The following is a 21,646-nucleotide window of genomic DNA, read 5'->3' as shown; positions in this document are numbered from 1 at the left end:
GTAAAAGGAGGTCTTTAAAATCACACGTTTGTTTTTTGGCTGTCTTGGGCAACTAGAGACAGCTGTAGCTGATCACGAGAGCTGGCAAATGGGAATTTAGAATACCATTTGCCCCAAGAGGCAGATATCTTGTATAGAAGGCTGATTTCATTGACCATCCCTTCTGAAGCTGAATGAAGGTGGTTGAATTTGAAGATAAAGTTGAACTGAAATTCTGGAAATACTTGGATACATAAAGGCCTTTAATTTGTTCTAATGTAGAATTTGATTTGCCTTTTTTAAAAAGTACATTCAAGGGGCTGGCCCCGTGGCCAAGTGGTTAAGTTTGTGCACTCCAATGCGGTGGCCCAGGGTTTCCCCCGTTCGGATCCTAGGCGTGGACATGGCACCACTCATCAAGCCATGCTGAGGTGGCATCCCACATGCCACAACTAGAAGGGCCCACAACTAAGAATATACAACTATGTACCAGGCGGCTTTGGGGAGAAAAGGGAAATAAATACAATCTTTTAAAAAAAGAACTTTAAAAAAAAAAAGTACATTCAGGTATTATCAGAATTTTTACAGAAATCTATCTTGAACAAGTTTTCCAGGGTTAAAAAAAAGGATTATTTCATTTGATGGTGTAATGCTTAATCCTACCACCTGGGTAAACCAAGTGAGCTTCCTGTAGAAGATTGCTTCCGCAGCTTTGAATTATGTATGAATATTGCAGACTCATGAGATATAACCTTACCAAGGGATTCGTTTGTATAACAGGCAATCTGTAACAATGTTACTGTTTCCTTTGAACACCTTAAGTTCATTCCCCATGTAAAGAAAATGAGATGTCTTTGTGGAGATCGTGACATGATTTTTTAAGCATCAGGTCAGATATACCAAATCTCAATTAAAAACTGGTCATTAATGAAAAACTGGTTGAAGAATTTGAGGTACAGGCAAACGTGTGTTGTCTTCCATCATGAAAGAAGAACAAATGCTGAGAGTCCAGAAAAAGAGCAGCTTAAGTCAGAGTTTGACCCAACTTGATGATCAAGTACTTAGATGTCAGTGCCACAGTTATTGCAGACATTCTGCATTGCATTATAGAGCTACGGATTGTTTCAACATGAGTTTAAATAGAAGAAATAGAAAAGCCATAGCTTCCTCTTTGTGGGCCATTTATCAGTTAACAATTCTGTTTTATAGGAATTGAATATCAAATTGTACTTACCCTGAAAAAAAATCTAGTTACCCTCATCATCATTTGCTATTAAGATGTACTGAGATATAGTGTATTAAATAGATTTCCTGTCATTTTATTTTAAAGAATTTTTTACCACCTGTCTCATAGATGAAATGGGGGAAATCTTCATTTTCTTCGTTATCTCCTTCCTGATGTTGTCACCTAGTTTGTACAGAAGATAAAAGTAATAGGGAAATAGAACCTGAGTTCTCTGATTGGAATTTTGTTGTTTTCTCCATTACCTTAAACATTTCCCAATGAAATAGTGGTGGTGAACCATTTTGTTAGGAGATATAGCCTGTATTTGGAAAGTGTCATTTTACTATTTGGGAAGGTTTTCTGATTTTATATCTAAATATGAAACATTTAAAAAAATCAATGGTCAAAAATTACAGTCACTTATAAAATTAATATGCGTAAGATTAATTGTAAGATTTTACGTCCTTTTTTCTTTCTGGACTATTTGTCTATTTCTACATGGTGACTGAGTCAACCTTCTCTGATGCTGTTCTCGATTCTTTTTCATTTTCTAGTCACAGCATGTTCCCACATCTAAGCTTGGACTCTCAAAACCTCTCCCTTTGTCTCTGTATCTCTCTCTCACCATTTTAATCATACAAGGAGCTGTTCTTCCCTCAAGCATCAAGACGTGACATATCATTGATGCATTTTTAAAAATTCTTCCTTTTAGACACCTCTGTCACTGTAAGTGCAGATTAAACATCTTAACATCCATTTGCAAATCTGTGTGATTCTACTTTCAACTCTCTTTGCATAGTCCTTTATAGTTGACAGTTATTTTAATTGGTGATTTAATACACCAGTGTACTTATTTAAAATGTGCTTATGAAAATTAATCTTTATGTAGAATATAGGTTGTGCTGCCCTGGTCCTCACAGAGTTAATAAAACTAGCTTTCACTTTGCTTAGCTCTGTAAAGGTAACTTGGCACATTTCCCAGACCAAACCCCTAAGGTAAAGGTCAAGGTACAGCGGATGGTATTAAGGTGCAGAATTCGAGCCTCTCATATCTTGCCCAACTTGTAGTCCTCCTGAACTCAGTGGGTTCTCTGGTTCATCAGAGCTTCAGAACATGATTACCAGACTGAAGAAGGCCCTGTAGAATATCCTTTAATGGGAAATTGTGTGAGTGAGTACAGTGGGTGAGTTTTAATATTTCTTGCTTCTTAGCATCCTTATGTTGTTTTGAGAAGCCTTTAAGAGGACGGAGCTGTGTTTCATGTATGTGGGAACAGGCCCGGGGAATTTCTCACAGGTTGATAGCAGCAACTCTTTCTGTGGTTTTCACAGTAGCTGAGGCTTGTTGTAAATAGCCCAATCCCTGGGAGAAAAACAGACACCTAAGGATAGAGTCATGGTTTCTCAACCAGCCTTCCCTAATCCTTTTTGACAAATGGAAAGGAGAGCTTTCTTTTAGTACTAACGAGGAGATTGGGGGAAGAAAGAGAAAACGCAAGAGCAAGGCTACAGAGATTAGGAGGCTAAAAACAGCTTTTTAGGAAACCCCTTAAATTGACTCTAGATTAAGAAGAGAATGTCTAGAGATTTAATGTTTTTCCTGCCGAGGGGGATTGATATTTTTAAATCACTTTATATTTCTTGCTTTGAAATCAGAAATGGCTTATATTAACTTTTGCCCAGCAAAGATCGTTTTCCCTCTCCTGAAACGTGTTGATAACTATTCTGTGATCTACAATCCTGACACTAAGTGGTGTCTGAGAGTGTCTCAGAAGTGTCACTTTGCTTTGTCTTTGCTAATGCATGGAAATAGAGCCCCTTGTTACTTTGATTTTATGATGGTCCATATTATGAGAAACCACCTTTTTCGGAGCCCATCCTTTTGGGTTGATGACTTAGGGCAGCCAGTTATGAAAAGGCAGCACACTTTGCTGTGCGGGGCCTCCTTTACATAAACCATCCTGTTGAGTGCTCCTGGAGTGATTCCTTCCCACCTTTCTTCTATCCCTGAGAGCTGGATCCCATAAAGAAACCTCCAGCGCATTGCTCACTCCCAATATAGAGATACCTCTGGCTCTGCCAGCTTTGAAATAATATTTTTGAAGTTGTATATCCAGCGGACTTCAAAGCTTATTTTTTTGCTCAGGCACATGCATAATTTCCATGATGAAAGGTTAAGAAGGTACTCCTCCTCCTCCAGATTCTACTCCTCAAATCCAGAGGTGATATATGTTCTGATGATACACAAAGTGCTTCTTTTAAAGAAACTTGTGTCACCATGACTCGCTGCCAGTTGAAAATCCAGAAATAACGTGTAATAGTATATGTTTTCTTCTTTTTCTTTGCCCATTAAAAAAAAAAAGAGCTGACAATTGTGTGACAGTCTAGGAACACATTCGTGGACTAGAAACCATTAAAGATGCCTGATTTTGAGTTTATTTCATTGACCAACCCAGTGAGATTTTCTCACTGGCCAGTTTTCTCCACTAACATTTAATGACCATTCCATCCCTGCTACTTTATAGTAACAAAATTGACAGTTAAGGCAAGGTAGGGAGTGGAGAAGATTGGAAGAGATAGCTATAAGCAAATGAGCAGGGAACAGTGAAACAAGACTGAGAAAACAATGTGCTATGGATGACCATACTCTGGTATGTGGCCAACAGGATGCTCCAGATTCATTTTAATAGATATGATTAACTAGAATGCAGAACTTTCTTTTCTCTTTGCCTTGCCTGCTGCATTAGATTGACGCTTCTGTCCTCCTGGCAACAAGACCTTCCTGGCCTCAGTTTACCTACTAAAACAATTGCTTAACTTCCTTATTTAGATAGTCTAATCTCAACTTTATTCCTGATCCTTTATTAAATACTTGAGTATGTAGTAAATACTATATAGTAAATAAAGTAAATATATATAATATTTAGCAAATTTACTATACAATAGTAAATATCAAATACTTTACTAAATACTTGAATATATTTGTCCTTAACTAGCTAACAGCTTTCTCCACCACCACCATCACCACCTCCTACCTAAAAAAAAATTCCACTCCTTACCTGTTATTCTCAAGCTTCCCTCTGAGCTACCATACCTCATCTACCAAACTATATTCTCAGTATGTATGAATCAAGATAAATAGAAGTATCAGCCCGCATGAAGGACTGCCTTATATTCAAACAAGTATGTTGGGGCTTATGACCCATTGCTGTGTCTATAGAGCCAGTTATTTACATCTATGGCAAGTATATGCCTTCCATAAATCAAATTTTAGCAAGACCTTTGAATGCCAGTGATAATGGTCTGATTTGTTTCAGTCATGTGACCCATGAAGTGACGGAGGATTTTTCTCCTTGGGATCCAAGAACTGTTGCTGCAAAGCAAGATGGCGGGGGCTGCACTTCAGTCACACCAGCATTGCCCCTACCTGAACTGGAAAAGGAAGAGGAAAAAGAAGACACTTCAGAGCCTCTGGACATGAATCCCTGTAGTGCAACATACAGCAACTTAGGTAAGTGCAAATGTCACATAAGTAATAATATTTAAACTGTGGCTTTTTATGCACTAGCCAAGTACTGTACTTTCCTGGATAGTTTTTATTGCTCCATCGAGCAAAAGTTGGACAATTGGAGTTATAAATTTTAACTCACATCAGAAAAAGTTCTGGTGTTTACTAGGCATGTATTAAACACCTGCTACCACGAGCCTGTGCTAAGGGTCTGACTTGGTCCCTGCCTTGAGGGACTCACCTGGAGGGAAAGAGATGAACTTGTTAATAATTTCAGTTTAATATGATAATTGCAGTGATAGAGATACGGAGTATCTTTTATATTACACAGGAGAGGGTGTCAAAAGATGCCTTCCTGGAGGTAATTCCTGAACTGATTTAGCTGGTTGAAGGAGGGAAGGAAGAGTATTCCACCCAGAGGCAACAACATGAGCAAAGCATGGAGATGCAAAATAGCTTGATGTGTGTGGATACCACAACCATTTGGTGTTGCTTAAATGTGAACTGGAGAGTTAGACAAGATCATGCATTTCAAGCTAAAACCTTAGACTTTTTGCTGTTTGTGATAGTGACCCATCAAAGGGTTTTAAGCAGAAGAATAATGTGATTAGATTTGTGTTTTAGATCATCCACTCTGCAGGCCGCTCTGCAAGGATGGATTAGAGGTGAACTATTTGTTAGCCCAAAATCTGGTATTTGGATACTATTGCAGGACCACATAAATGGGAGAGGCCTTGACAAAGATAGTATGAGGGGGAACAGTGGATAGATTTAGGAGATATATAAGAAGCAAAATTACATAAGGCTTAGTGGTTAATTGGATATGAATAATGTGAAGAATCTATGATATATCTCAAATTTCTGGCTTGGAGTAAGCAGATTCAAGGAAGTAAGATCCCAATTATTGGAGATGTTTAGGCAGAGGCTGAGGGGCCATCTCTCAGAGGTGCAATGATGAGAATCCTATCCTACAAAGCGGATTGAACTAAATTATCTCTAAGGTTCCTACCAATGCAAAGTTTCTTCATTTTTCTAATCATCTTCACTCTTTTTCCTTGAGTGCCTAGTGACTTCTGATCTGTCCCACTCCCTTGAGTGTCCCATAGTTTCCTTCCTTCTGAAAAGCAAAGCATGGGGCTGGAAAAGGATTTCTCAGTGCTGTTCTCCTGTGAAATCAGGAGAAAGGTGAGTAGCATGAGCTGGACTACACATGCAAAGCACTAGCAAGATTCTTAAGGACCACTGACCAACTCTTACACCTGTTTGGAAACCAGTGGTTTATAGTATCAAAGCATTCTTCTACCTAGTTTCTCATCTCCTTTCTTCTTTGTCTTTTTTCTTCATCAGGTTATTGTAAGGAAAAATCATTCTAAGGTCAGCTAGCGTACTTGGAAATAAAGGAATCCTTAAGAAGGCCAAAAGGTTGAGGTAATACTGTAGGAGAAATGCTCTGTTATGTCCTTTCAGGAAACTCAATCACAACAACTCACATGCAGTTGAAAATACATTCTGTAAGGCAAAAGACTTCCATTCTAAGTTCTAAAAGCCCTGTATGGTTTGTGAGTGGAGGAGACCATATTACAGTTTACCCAAGCAACTATCTCGGATACCATTTTCCAGTTGGAATGGATTTTATAGTCAAGTAAATTACTGAACTTTGCCCATTCTTTTGTGTTTTATGGAGCATGTTATAAAATTTAAAAATTATTGTTTATTTACTATAATATGCCCTCAAACAGCATAATACATCAGGAATTATCTCTCAGACTTTCTTACTGCACCAAAATTTCTTTCATGATGTCCTCAGTAAAATATATACTAATTTTTACTGATTGTGTGGTATCTTATGGCTTCTCTTCTTTATAAAGATCCATTAATCAATTAAAGTTAAATTATTTTATTTGTCTTCTCAACTATGTAGATTCTTAGCAAAACTAGAGCATTACTTCCATGAACGTTCCAAGTGCCTGACATATATTAACTCATTTCATCCTCACAAAAACCTTAGAAATTATTATCCCCATTTTTCCGATGAGGAAAATGAGGCAGAGTGCCTTGCCCAAAGTCACAGAGCCAGTAAGGATTGAACCAAGGTTGGAACCCAGTCGGTCTAAACCACTAGACTGGAACAATCATAACCACTAAATCCTTGTAAAATACTGAAGGACTGTATCTGTCTCCCTTTTTTTTTTTAAGTCATCTACTTTGAGATACAAAATTTAAGACATTTTTTAAAAGATTATGATTACTTAGAGTACAAAAATACTAGGTTACAGATGCCCAGTCAGAAGATATCTTTCTTTCTACCTATTGCTTTACTTTGAAAAGTATGTGATGCTCATAAAATGTTGCCTGGTTTTCCTTAAGTGCCTAAGTGGCTGTGCTTGACTCCATAAGGCATGATACATGATTAATTGCTTCTTTGGAAAGATTTTACTGTGTGAGCAAAATAACAACTGAGTAATAGATAGAGTTGACTCCACCAGTTCTACAAACTGAGGGGTTTTTATTGTTTTAATTTTTCGCTTTGCTGTTGTTGTTATTTGTCCTAATGGAACCATTATTTTAAGTGGCATTTGGAACTTACCTTTTTTAATACTTTCAGCAAATCATTTGCATGAAATTTTGAACTACCCCTTTGGGTAATTTCTTATGATTTAAAGCCCTGGTAGCTTAAAAAACATTTTATGCATGTGTTTAAAAACTGAGAGGATACAAAACCTCTTAATGTAATAGCTTTAGATGCTTTTAAATATTCCAGAACCATTCCATAAACACCACGTTCTTTCATTCTTTTTATTTTTCAAATGAGGCAGAGGATGGATGGACTGATGGAAGAACTTGAGGGAGGAAAGTTAAGGGTTACTATCATTTTCACTGTGGAATTTATTTCTGAAAATTACACTGTAAAGTGGGCTTAGGAAGCAGTTTAATATAGTAGGAAAAAAATGTAGGTTTGGGGCATCAGACATATTTTGTTTTATATGACAGCTGTGTCATTGACCACCTACATGATTGTGGCTCAGCCATTTACCATTCCTGAGCTTCAATTTCCTCATCGGAAATGAGGGAATAGTAACATCTGGTTTGTAGGGCTGATGGGGATAAAAGTACTTGGTACATAGAAGTGCTTAATAATTGTGAAGTTCCTTTATTTTTTCCCAAAAATACACTGTTACTTTCTCCTTCAAGTATGTTTGATGTGCTAGTCAGAAAATGTAGAGTAAAGTGGAAATAATTTTAAATGTTTATTAGAAATGTTGCGTAAGCAGAACAACAAAATATAAATCCAAAAAGTTGTGAGCTGCCTACACAACTAATGACTGAAGGTGTGAAACGTGATACAAGATATAGGACCCCAAGGTGGCTAATAGGGACCAGAGGAGAGATGACAAATAATAGCAACATAACCGTGACAGACCCAGTCCCTCAGGTCTGCTAATTATAGCAAAACAACAGGACGTGGTTTGGATTTGTTTTGTACTTTCCACATTTCTCAGATAGTTCTGAAAACTAATAAGTTAAAGGGAAAGACAAACTCAACTGGAATAGGCCCTGTTTACCTTACTTCAGAACCTCCCATTAGATCTCTACCCTTGAGAGATGGTCTCATCGCCCCACTGTGGCATAACAAGAGCTATTGTGATCCAGCCATTCCCACACAAAGCTACCAACTTAGGCAAACTATACATTTTTCTTTTCACCTTAGAGATTACTCTCCAGGGTTAATTCAGGTGCCTTTTTTTCTTGTCCTTAACATAAATAAAGCAAACTTTATTTTGTGTATAACTAGATTCTAGAGCTGCACTATCCAATATGATCAGTAGCTACTAGTCACATCTGGCTATTTACATTTAAATTCATTAAAATATGAATAAAAATTTCATCACAGAAAGTTCTATTGGACAGTACTGCCTGAAAGAATCAGTTATTTGGGAGATTTGTATTGTCTTCTGTGGGCACAAAAATCATATTGGCCTTTTGCAACTTGACAGCTTCTTAAGAAGATTGCTCCAGAGAAGCTGTTTTAGATCATGAGCTCCGCCTCCTCCATTCATTGACCAATGAATACAGTTTCTGCTCTACTTAAAAAAAAAAAAGAGGGTTGCCCCTTACACAGTGGTGGTTTTACTCTCGGTGATGGTGACATGAGGTCAGTGAACAAACTCTGATCTATGACACCTTAATCTACCCCAAACTGAATTTAGCAGGGTATCTGCCACCCAAAATAATTTCTCAGAGAAGTGATAGTATGTTTTTTTAATCAGACCGTCAACGTTTTCCCCATGTTTCTTATGTCTATCTCAAAATGTCTAGCAGAAATATCGCTAGTTTTTTATCTGGCACACCTGACTACTTTATCAGCCTGCTAAAGTCAGTAGCTTGTAGTGACCGCTCCTCTGTTGGAAATTAGTTGGCGACTTTAGCTCTCCTTCACTCACTTTGTAACTGAGTACTCTATACACTGCTTTTTATGGAGATCTATCAAGTCTCCATTGACTTAATAGATTTTTGGCTTGCTCCTGTTCTGTGTGCCTACAACTTAGCACATTACCTAAAACATACAGTAGGTGCTAGGAATATGTTTGAATGAATGAGCCAAAAATGACTTTTGCATTTGACTTTATAAGATTACTGGGTTGGAGAAATCAAGCTGTCAGAAAAATTCATGCAGGAAAATTTTAAGTCTCAGTTTATGTGTTCTGTTAATCAGCAGTCTTTTATTTCTAATATGAGGCTTAAGCCAGGGGTTTCCTAATTAAGGACTAATACAAGCCGTACCTCAGTTTCCTTTCTACATGTCCTCACAAGAAATTGTCCCATGTCTCATCTTACTTACTTGAAGCATCTCCTTAAGGCTATACCCTTCAAACACTGAAAGAAAACACCTGAAAGTCTTCTGTCTCCAGAACTTCCTTTTGCAGTGTATTGATCATCAGTGTTAAATTTTAAGGGGTACTTAAAAGAATGTCAATACATTGCTGGCCTTGATGTTGTAATTACAGAATAATGTCATCATAAATGGAAGCTTTTTAAAAACAGTCATTCTGAAGAATACATTACCATTTGTTCATGTACTCAACAAATAATTACTGAGGAACTTCTATGTACTAGACATTATTCCACACAGTGCAGAGTTAATGATTTGAACCAAAGATTAAAAAGAATTGCACATTCTTCAATTATCTGGATGTTTAAAAAAAATAGATTGACAATTTTGAACTTTTGTTTGAACGTTTGTTATACTTTCTAAAAATGTAATTATTTCTGTTTAAAAAGAAATAATAGGCTGTGTCCCTATCTTTTAAGTTAGCTGCATTCGCATTTAAAAGTAGTTTCCAATATACTGGAATTAGTTGGCAGAGTACAATATTCGAATTACATTGATAACTTACCCCAAATAAATAATCTCTGTTCTTGGAGAGATTTTCACTTATGAGATATTACAAAACTTGAGTCTGTACACCACTGACATTCTTTAAAATAGTATCTGTATCTCTTTATTTGAGGCTAAGCTGGAAATGGTCTTTGGAGGTCAGCTTTGTTTTATCGTTTGGCATGAAGTTGATGTCCCCTCTAGTTTGCCTGTTGGTGCTTATATTTGACCGTGATAGGACCCAGCACAGAAATAATGCTCATGTAGATTAGGACTCTTCCTCCTAAGCTGCTGTTGCCTGCTGCCATGGGATGATAAACAGTGAGTACTAGGTACAGTGAATAAGAGGCCTACTCATTTGACAAGGCTGGTGCTCAGTAGTGATGTGTGGCATCTATATTTATAAACTCCAGTGTATATTTGCCAGTTTGGAGATGATCATCATCTCTTCTTTTGTCCTCTCCCCTCCCAATCTGATCTATATTACTTATCATGAGGCTTGGAAAAACATTAGGGCTGAAGATCGAAATTACAATTTAAATAGAAAGATATATTCCATTTATTTGGGCTTTAACACTTTCATTGAGTAAACATTTGTGGAACACCAACTATCTCCTGGCAACCAGACTAGGTGTTGGAAATAGCAGTACTGTCTTCAAGGACTCTTGGTCCTTCAAAGACACACATGGAGCTGGACCCTTAAGAACCCATGTGAAAGTTGCTGTAATGCAGATATTTAAAGGCTTAATGAACTCCTCTGCCTGGAGGAGTCTAGGAGAGAGTCACTAAGATTTTGAGCAGACCTTGAAAGAGGAGTAGTTGTTTGCCAGATTAACAAGCAAGGGAGAACATTCCAGATAGAGGGAAGAGTATGTACAAAGGCCTGGAGCTTGATAGAGAAGTGAATGTTCAACTAACTACAAGTAATTAACTCAGAGTAGCTTAAGTGCAGAGTGAAAGGAGGCAGAGTCGGGCAGATGAGACAGAGTGGAAAAACAAGGCTAGATCATAAATGGTATGTGTATAGCACAATGAGTATATCTTTTGCCTAGAGGAAATGGAGAGCCACTGAAGAATTTTGAATAGAGGGACGTGATCAGGATTTTTAAAAGATGATTCTGGGACCTACGATTGGAGGCAGGGAGACCACCCAGGAGACCTTGACATTTCTGTCTTGTTGGAATAAAGAGCTAATTGTACTCATTAGCATACTGCTACTGTCCAAATGGGTCATCACTAAGTGCCTTTATTCTCTAGCACCCTAAGATTGTAGTGATTGTCAGGTCTTAAGCAAACATTTGCTGTGGTTTGTCCTTAGTGTGTCTCCTATGATAGTGCCTTTCAGTAGATCTCTATAATGGTTTAGTTATTAGTTTGCATTTTTCAGTATGCAATCATCTTTAAAATGTTGATCTTATAAGTTTTAAGAGTCTTATATCAATCATTTTCCTTCTCAAGGAGTTTTAAACACCTTTTTGGCTTCTTTGAAGTAGTGTCATTAAACTATTCCCCTTTAATCCTTCGCCATTTGCTTTGCAGATGTGATATGGGGCCTTATCTCTCAGTCTGAAGAATTTTAAACAGGGGAACAAGTAAAGAGATAGAGTGTGGAAACTCAAAAAGAGAGAACAGTAAGGTTTGAGTGTGGTTTAGTCAAACATATTTGTCCAAAAGAACTTTTTTAGTCTATAGCAAGGCAAGATTTAAAACATAATTTATTTTTTTCTGTTTAGAGAGCTAGTATGCCACAAAAACGTAGAGTATGTGATATTATATCAGGCCTGCTGAAAGCTGAGTTTTAGTGTCTGGTCCCAGAGCCTTGAGAGGAATGTACAGGATTAAAAGTTTTAAAATAAAAACAGCTGAGATACCAAGCATTTAAAACATTGACCCAGATGACTGGAATTCAGTTAGTAGAACTTGTTTTTCTTGGAGGAAAAAAATAAAAACACAAACACTTTTAGACTTGGGAGAATGGCTTGACCTACTTGCATGGGCCATGGAATGCTCATAGTTTATTTGGAAGGCAAGTTTTTGATTCCTATGTGGAAATCTCCTTAGCTCCCAAGAGATCGTATCCTGCTGTTTGGGAATAGAAGCCACTATTAAGTATCTTTGTTTCCTTACTGCCTTGGCTGTTCATTTTCATTTTGGAATCATGACCAACTCTGCTGACTCTGTCCTTCAGTCCAGCAGCCATTTATGGCACACCTGCTGCATGTCTCACACCACACCAGGTTCTGAGGGAATGTGACAAAAAATACGCACACGTTATAAAAGGCTAGAAATGCTATGTTAGAGAAAAAAGTGATAAGAGAACACAGAGGAAGAGGTGGTAGCTCCCAGTTTGAAAATAGGGAGTAGAGAGTGGGGAAGGCTTCAGTGGAGAAGGGCCATTTGAACTGGGCTTAGGACAGAACACCTTTAGTAAGGCAGAGATGTAAAAATAAAAACAGTGCATATCAAAGGAACAGGAAGTAAGTGATTCAAGTGGGAGGGTTGATGAGAAATAGTGGTAGATAAGACTGAGAGACTTGACCAACTTGCTGAGGAGTTTGGACTTTGTTCTATAGGTAGTGGAAAGTGGCATGATCGGCCCTCTTCCACCTCCTCTGATAAGCATTAAAGAGCTACTGATGGTGATAGACCTTATCTCACTTGCCAGTTCTGAGGTAATTTAAAAAAACAAACAAACAGAAAACACTTTTGGAATCTTCATTCCTTCCTTGTCCATGATTATTTTTGTTTGTTCTAATTTGGAGAAATGGGTAGAAAATGGCACCCCATAAAGCCTCTTCTTGTTCCCACATTGGAAGGGGTGAGAATAGGTTCATGTTTCTAGTTTCTTCATTAATTTCTTCCTCCCTCCCTCCCCTCCTTCTTCCTTCCTTCTCTTCTTCCTTTCTTCCTTCATTCCATTCCCCTCTCAGCCAGACTCTTTGCTTGGTCCTAGGTTTACAAATGAAACGCAATCTCTGCCCTCAATGAGAAAACCAGTAGGAAATTCAGACAGGGATACAAGGCAAGTATTCTAGTGGTGAGAGAGAAATGTTCACAGGCTATATCTGAGGTCCTAAGGAAGGAGAGGTCAATTTTGGGGAGTAGAGTAAGAAACTCTCCCCAGACACAGAATGTTTAAAGATAAGAGGAGAGGGAAACCATTCCTTGAAAAGGGTCAGCCTGAGATACAGAGTATGAAGTAGCCACGAGTCCTGAAGAAACTGCAAGCAGTTTGGTAGCTCTGACTGAAGATGCAAGGTGGAACACTACAGGACAAACAAGTATAACCAGGGCTAGGTCATGAAAAGCTTGCTTTCTGTGCTTGAGCGAAGAAAATTATATTCTCAGGGTCAAGTCCAGATTCTCAAGGACAGCAGTTTTTAAGTAGAGGAGTGCCATGATCAGCTTTGGTGTTTAAAAAAATCTCTCTAACGGCTAGTGCGGTGAGGGAGGCAAACTGGAGACAGCGATAGCAAGAGACTGTCACAGTAGTCAAGCAAGGATGATAAGGTGCTGGTGCAGTTCACTGCTTCTAACCTTCTCCATCGCACATCATCTCTGAAGGTCTGGGCCAGCAACTGGAAAATGAAGGTTTGTTACAAAGCATATTTCTCTCATCTTCCACATAAACTATGGTTCTGACTTCTCACATTAGCTGAGGCTCAGTAGGGCTGGGGCAACTCTAGGAGGGAGGCCTTGTCATCACAGGAAGAGTGCAATAAATGCCAAGGCCCTACATCCTTCGTAATGTTAAGGGCACAGAGGAATGGAACGATGTGACTAAAAACTGAATTTGTGGTGGTTTCTAAGACTGGATTGTTGATTTACTTTATTGAGATATAATTTACATACCATAAAATTCACCCTTTTAGTGGTGAATTCAATGAGTTTTTGTATATTCACAAAATTTTACAGCCATCACCATTATATAATTCCAGAACATTTTCGTCATCCCAAACAGAAGCCCACTAGCAGTTACTCTCCATTTCCATTCTCCCCTTCCACCAGTCCCTGGCAACCACTAATCTGCTTTCTGTTTCTCTGGATTTACTTGTTTCTGGAAATTTCATGTAAGTGGAATCATGCGATATGTGGTCTTTTGTGACTGGCTTCTCTCACTTAGCATAATGTTTTCAAGGTTCATACAGGTTGTAGCATATATCAGTACTTCATTTCTTTTTAGGACTGGATAATATTCTTTTGTGTGGCTATACCACGTTTTGTTTATCCATTCATCAGTTGATGGACATTTGGGTTGTTTCTACTTTTTGGTTATTATGAATAATATTGCTATGAACATTTGTGTACAACTTTTTGTATGAACATATGTTTTCATTTCTCTTAGATATATCCCTAGGATTGGAAATGCTGGGTCATGTGGTACTCTATGTTTTACTTTTTGAGTAACTACTAAACTGTTTTCCAAGGTGATTGCACCATTTTAGATTCTTCCTAGGAGTGTGTGAGCTTTTGAATTTCTCCATATCCTCACCAACACTTCTTCATCTTTTTTATTATAGCTAGCTTAGTGAATGTGAAGTGGTGTCTCATGGTTTTGGTTTGCATTTACCTAATGGATAGTGATGTTGAGCATCTTTCCATGTGCTTATTGGCCATTTGTATATCTTTTTTGAAGAAATGTCTATGCAGATCCTTTGCCCAGTTTTAATGGGTTATTTATCTTTTTATTGTAAGAGTTATTTATAAATTCTGGATACAAGTCTCTTATTGGATATGTGATTTGCACATATTTTCTCCCAATCTGTGAGTTGTCTTTTCACTTTCTTGAAGTTGTCTTTTGAAGTACGCAAGTTTTTAATTTTTAAGAATTTCAGGGGCCAGCCCCATGGCCGAGTGGTTAAGTTCACGCACTCTGCTTCGGCAGCCCAGGGTTTCACCGGTTTGGATCCTGGGCTCAGACCTATCACCACTCATCAAGCCACACTGAGGGAGCGTCCCACATATCACAACCAGAATGACCTACAATTAGAATATACAACTATGTACTGGAGGGCTTTGGGGAGAAGAAGAAGAGGGGAAAAAGATGAAGAAGAAGGAAAAAAAAGTTGAAAAAAAAGAATTTTATTTTTTCTTTTTTTGCTTTTGCTCTAAGTGTCATATCTAAGAAACCATTGCCTAACCCAAGATCAAAAAGATTTATTCCTATGTTTTCTTTTAAGAGTTTCATAGTTTTGACTCTTAGATTTAGAGCTTTGATAAATTTTGAGTTAATTTTTGTGTATAGAATGAAGGAGGGATTCAACTTCATTCTTTTGCATTTGGGTATCCAGTTGTCCTAGCACCATTTGTTGAAAAGACTATTGTTTCCCCATTGAATTGTGTTGGCATCCTTGTTGAAAATCAATTGACCATAATTGTAAAGGTTTATTTCTGGACTTTCAATTCTATTCCATTTGTCTATATTTCTATTCTTATATTAGTATACACAATCTTGATTACTGTAGTTTTGAAGTAAGTTTTGAAATTGGGAAATGTGAGTTCTCCAACTTTGTTCTTCTTTTTCAAGATTGTTTTGGGGGCTACTCTAGATCCGTTGTATTTCCATATGAATTTTAGGATCATCCTGTCAATTTCTGCAAGAAAACCAACTGGGATTTTGATAAGAATGACATTAAATCCTTAGATCAGTTTGGGGAGTGTTTCTATTTTAACATACTAAGTTTCTGATCTATGACCATTAAGATATCTTTCCATTTATTTAGGTCTTTAATTTTCTTCAGTGTGATTTGGTAGTTTTTAGTGTACAAGTCCCGACATGTCTTTTATTAAATTGATCCCTAAATACTTTATTCTTTTTGATGATATTGTAAATGGAATTGTTTTTCTTTTTTTGGATTGTTCATTGATAGTGTATAGAAATGCATATTCATCTTGTATCCTGCAACCTTGCTGAACTGGTATGTTAGTTCTAATTGTTTTTTTTTTTTTGTGGTTTCCTTAGGCTTTCCTACATACAAGATTATGTCATCTATGAATAGAGATAGTTTTACTTCTTTTCCAATCTGGATGTTTTTATTTCTTTTTCTTTTCTAATTTCCCTGGCTAAGTCCTTCAGTACAGTGTAGAGTAGAAGTGACAAAAATGGAAGTCCTTGTCTTATTCCCGATCTCTGGGTAAACATCCAGTCTTTTACCATTAAGTATGATGTTAGCTCTTGGTTTTTTGTAGGTGCCCTTTATCAGGTTGAAAATGTTCCTTCTTTTTCCAGTTTGTTCGTGTTTTTATCATGAAAAGGTGTTGGCTTTTACCAAATGCTTTTTCTGCATCTATTGAGGTGATCATGTGAGTTTTCCCCCTTTATTCTGTTCATGGTATATTACAGTGATTGATTTTGCAGATGTTAAACCAACCTTGAATTCCTGGGGTAAATTCAACTTTGTCATGTGTATAATCATGTTTGTATGTTGCTGGATTCAGTTTGCTAGTATTTTGTGAGGATTTTTGTTTCTACATTTATAAGGGATATTAGTCTCTAGTTTTCTCATGATGTCTTTATCTGGTCTTTATATAGTTAATATTGGCCTCATAGATTTCAAGTTGGGAAGTGTTCCCTCACCTCTTGTTTTTTGGAAGAGTTTGTGAAGGATTGGTGTTAATACTTCTTTAAACATTTGGTAGAATTCATCAATCAAGCCATATGGTCCTGGACTTTTCTTTATTGGAATTTTTAAAATTACTGAGTCATTTTTTTCCCTTGTCATAGGTAGCTATACAATTTTACCACTTTTTCTCTTTTATCCCTAAATATTTATTTCTTTAGTCATTCGAGAAATATTTATCAAGCATCTATTATATACAGGCTCTGTTCTTGACATAGAGGATACAAGAGTGAATAAAACAAAAGTCCTGGCCCTCTTGGAGCTTATCATTCTCATATTCTTTCTCTCATTCTCATGCTAGCTATATATACATATTTTTTTGTTTATATTTGTATGTAATGTAGCTCTATTCCTTGTAAAACAATATATATATTGCTTCATGCCATTGGTGGAGAAAGGGGAACCTCAGGTTTGCTGTATACATTGTCATTGTTTGTATAAACTCTTAGGTATTCTTGAAGAGAGTTCTATGCATGGTAAATGGAATATATTGTTATTACAATCATAGTTTATATTTGTCCTTACCCTTGGCATTGCTACAAGGACATGACTTTAATTTTAAAAAACACCATAATTATTCATTATCATCCTCAGGACCATCCATTACCTTCTGTTCTAATCATCAGTAGGAGCAGGTATTAGTTTCCTCGGGCTGCTGTAACAAAGTACCGCAAACTGGGTGGCTTAAAGCAAGAGAAATTTATTCTCTCACAGTTCTGGAGGCTGGGAATCTGAAATCAAGGTGTAAGCAAGGACGTGCTCCCTCTGAGACTCTGAGTAGAATCCTTCTTTACTTCTTCCTAGCATCTATCTGGTGATAGCCATCAATCATTGGCATCCTTGGCTTGCAGCTTCATTGCTCCAATCTCTGCCTTTGTTATCACATAGTGTTTTCCCTGTGTCTGTTTGCATATGATGTTTTCCTCTTTTTATAAGGACATCAGTCATATTGGATTAGGGCCCACCCTAATGACTTCATCTTAACTTGATTACTTCTATAAAAACTCTGTTTCCAAATAAAGTCACATTCACAAGGACCAGAGAGGGATTAGGACTTCAACATTTCGGGAGAGAGGACATAATTCAACCCATAACAGAGCATTATGCTTTAACTCTGAAATACTGAGTGGAGGCCCCATTTTAATAACATTACTAATTTTAATAGCTTTTATAAAAGTTTTATAGCATATTTCTCTGTCTTTAAAAAAATAATGCCCCTTCCCCATTATACAGTAAGCATGGAAGTTATCATTGATCACACATGTGTGTTTTATTTCATTCTTAGCATAAATACTACCCTGCCCTGGTGGTCTAGTGGTTAAGATTTGATGCTTTCACTGCTGCACCCCAGGTTTGTTTTCCGGTTAGGAAACCACGCCACCCATCTGTCAGCTGTCACACTGTGGCGGCTGCATGATGCTGAAAGCTATGCCACCAGTATTTCAGATACCAGCAGGATCACCCATGTTGAACAAGTTTCAGCAGAGCTTCCAGACTAGATAGACTAGGAAGAAGGATCTGGCCACTCACTTCTGAAAAAGTTGACCATGAAACCCCTATGAATAGCAGTGGAGCATTGTTTGAAACACCACCAGAAGGTGAGAGGATGGCGCAAAAAGATTGGGCAGAGTTCTGCTCTGCTGTACACAGGGTTGCTAAGGAGTCACAATTTACTGCACAGCACTAACAGCAAAAGCATAAATGGTAGAAAGGAGGCAGAGATGATTGGCTATCAGGCTTGTAAGAGATATTCAAAAGTCACATCTCTTAAATCATAGGTTATATGCCCCCCAAAATAAAATAGAATCACATAAGAGTTTGTGGATGATCTTTGGAACAGCTGTTGACTGCTCCTATACACTGTTGCCTTTACCACAATCACAGTAATCTTATACATAGAACAGTTTAAGCAATGCTGGAATCTATCTCTTTAGTGAAATAAAATAACATGGTTTATGAAATTGTATTCATATGTGTTGGATTAAAAGTGGCAAGTGCTGTATACGATATAACATAACTTTGGAACAAAGTTAAAAGAACAGAATAGTATCTTCTGATCACTAGTCTAGTGATCCCAGTGCTAGTTTTATTTGTTTTTAATAACACTCCCAAATATTTTCTTTATCCACAAATGCTATTATCCCTACTCTGTCACATGCAGTTATTTGAGTCTCTGTCACTCCTTAGTATTCTAGTATAGTAAATATAGCACACTTAGGGGCAGGAGTGGAGAATCTGGATTTTTTTTTTTCCTGAGAAAGATTCACCCTGAACTAATGTCTGTCGCCAACCTTCCTCTTTTTGCTTGAGGAAGATTCACCCGGAGCTAACATCTGTGCCAGTCTTCCTCTGTTTTGTCTATGGGTCACTGCCACAGCATGGCTGCTAATGAATAGTATAGGTCCACACGGAGGAACCAAACCCAGGCCGCCAGAGTGGAGCATGTCGAACTTAACCACTAGGTCCTGAGGCCAGCCCCTGGATTTTTTTTTTTTTTTAAACAAAGCCCATCACCCTGTTCCTCTGGCACAGAAATGCTGAGACATTTTTCACATTTGTTGCTCCCACCAAGACTTGGATTCTTACCTTTAATGTTTAGCTATGTGTTCTTTGATTGTTTTCTTCTACTATTTTGAATTAAGGCATTGACTTCTTACAATCTCATGGCAACCTCACTTATTTCTGCTTAAGTTTCAATTATGTAACAAGAGTGAAACTTTACTTATTCTTTTTTTTTCTTTTAAAATAATACAGGGCAATCTAGAGCAGCCATGATACCTCCCAAGCATCCACGGCAGCCTAAGGGAGCTTTGGATGATGCCATTGCATTTGGTGGGAAAACTGACCAAGAAGTACCTAATGCTTCCCAACCTACACCACCCCCACTGCCAAAGAAAACGATCATAAGAGCCAATACAGAACCACTCTCCAAAGACCTCCAAAAATCCATGGAAACGAGTCTTTGTGTCTTGGCTAATCCCACCTATGATATCGACCCCAACTGGGATGCCAGCAGTGCTGGCTCTTCCATCAGTTATGAACTCAAGGGACTGGACATTGAGTCTTATGACTCCTTGGAGAGACCTTTGCACAAGGAGAGACCTGTCCCTTCAGCAGCAAACAGCATCTCCAGCTTAACTACTCTAAGTATTAAGGATAGATTTTCCAACAGCATGGAGTCCTTGTCCAGCCGACGTGGTCCCTCTTGCAGACAGGGCCGAGGCATCCAGAAGCCACAGAGACAAGCACTTTATCGAGGACTTGAGAATCGGGAAGAAGTCGTGGGTAAAATTCGAAGCCTTCATACAGATGCCTTGAAGAAACTGGCTATTAAATGTGAAGACCTCTTCATGGCTGGGCAGAAAGACGAGCTCCGTTTTGGGGTGGACAGCTGGTCGGACTTCAGGCTAACCAGTGACAAGCCATGTTGTGAGGCAGGTGATGCAGTTTACTACACAGCCTCATATGCAAAAGATCCACTTAATAGCTATGCAGTCAAGGTAAGGAAATATTATAAATCTGACTTTAACCTTATCCAAATCACTGTTATTGGGATGGGTCTGTTCTTTCCTCCATGCCTCCGTTTAGCAAAAAGTTGTTGATCATCTACCTTACACCAAATATTGTAATAAGCAGGGGGCTTATTATCTAGAGGAGAAAACAGACATGTAAAGAGACAGACTTATAACACAGTATACTGAGTGCTAAGACAGAGGTAAACAGAATTCTGGGGGAGCTTAGAAGAACCTCACCCAGGCTCTAGAGGTCAGAGAAGTCTTCTTAAAGTAGGTAATCCTTGAGCTGTGATTGTTTGCAAAGGCTACCTATATAAATGAGGTCTGTTAATGTGACTTCCACTCCATGTTTCTGTCTTTATTCTCTAGCAAAAAAGAGGCCCTTGTCTACCCCTGCTCTATAACTCCTCTGCTTCCTGGAGAAACATTTTTATAGAGGAAGATAACCAATATTTGTTGATGTGCAGGAACTTTATTAGTGTTATATAATTTAATCTTCACATCAACTTTATGAGGTTAAGATCTTTTTATCCATTTGACAGATGATGAAAGTAAAACTCAGAGAGGTAAGCTAACTTCCTTAGGGTCACACAGCTAGCAATTAGTAAAGCTGAGATTTAAACACAGATCTCTCTGACTCCATAGCCTACACTTTGTCCATTAGATCACATATTAATTTCTTAAATGTATTGCACCCATTCCAGACAACCTACTTTTTCAAGAGGGCTAAAATTATTAACATCAAGAATTCTTGTCCAATTATATTCTCTGTAACAGTAAGCCATAGGTTTCATCAAGGTTACAGATAAAGCATGGACTTTGTTACATTTCCATTTTCATTTGTCTCAAGGTAATTTTTTATTTCTCTTTTGATTTCTTCTTTGATCCATTGGTTGTTCAGTCATATGTTGTTTAATCTCCACATGTTTGTAAATTTTCCAGTTTTCTTCATGTAATTAATTTCTAGTTTCATACTATTGTGGTTGGAAAAGATGCTTGATGTGATTTCAGTCCTCTTAAATTTATAAAGACTTGTTTTGTGGTCTAACAGATGATCTTAGAAAATGTTCCATGTGTACTTGAGAAGAATGTGTATTCTGTTGCTTTTGAATAGAATGTTTGGTAAATATCTGTTAAGCCCATCTGGTCTAATGTGTCGATTAAGGCCAAAGTTTCTTTATTGACTTTTCTGTCTAGATAATCTATCCATTGATGTAAGTGGGAAATTAAAGTCCTCTACTATTATTTTATTGCTGTCTGTTTCTCCCTTTAGATCTGTTAATATTTGCTTTATATATTTAGGTGCTGTTATGTTGGATACATAAATACTTACAAACATTATATCTTCTTGTTGGATTGACCCCTTTATCATTATGTAACACGCTTCTTTGTCTCTTATTACATTCTTCGTTTTAAAGTCTA

At 37.6% G+C, this 21,646-nt stretch overlaps 1 protein-coding gene across 11 annotated transcripts in view; it reads left to right on the top strand.

Moving 5' to 3' along the window:
* The window catches only part of PEAK1 (pseudopodium enriched atypical kinase 1), a 298,588-nt gene that overhangs the window by 247,797 nt on the left and 29,145 nt on the right, over positions 1–21,646 (top strand). For all 11 annotated transcript variants that reach the window (XR_011501633.1, XR_011501634.1, XM_070504457.1 and 8 more), the window contains 2 exons: positions 4,522–4,715; positions 19,464–20,209. Coding sequence is in view for 9 of the 11 variants with exons in the window: in XM_070504457.1 (XP_070360558.1) it covers positions 4,522–4,715; positions 19,464–20,209 (940 nt within the window). In the remaining 2 variants the exon portion in view is untranslated. The remainder of the gene's footprint in view (positions 1–4,521; positions 4,716–19,463; positions 20,210–21,646) is intronic.

This window comes from Equus asinus, chromosome 2, assembly GCF_041296235.1.
Source record: "Equus asinus isolate D_3611 breed Donkey chromosome 2, EquAss-T2T_v2, whole genome shotgun sequence".
Taxonomy (NCBI): Eukaryota; Metazoa; Chordata; class Mammalia; order Perissodactyla; family Equidae; genus Equus; species Equus asinus.
The sequence above is the reverse complement of the archived record's forward strand: the minus strand, read 5'-3'. Positions and strand labels throughout refer to the sequence as shown.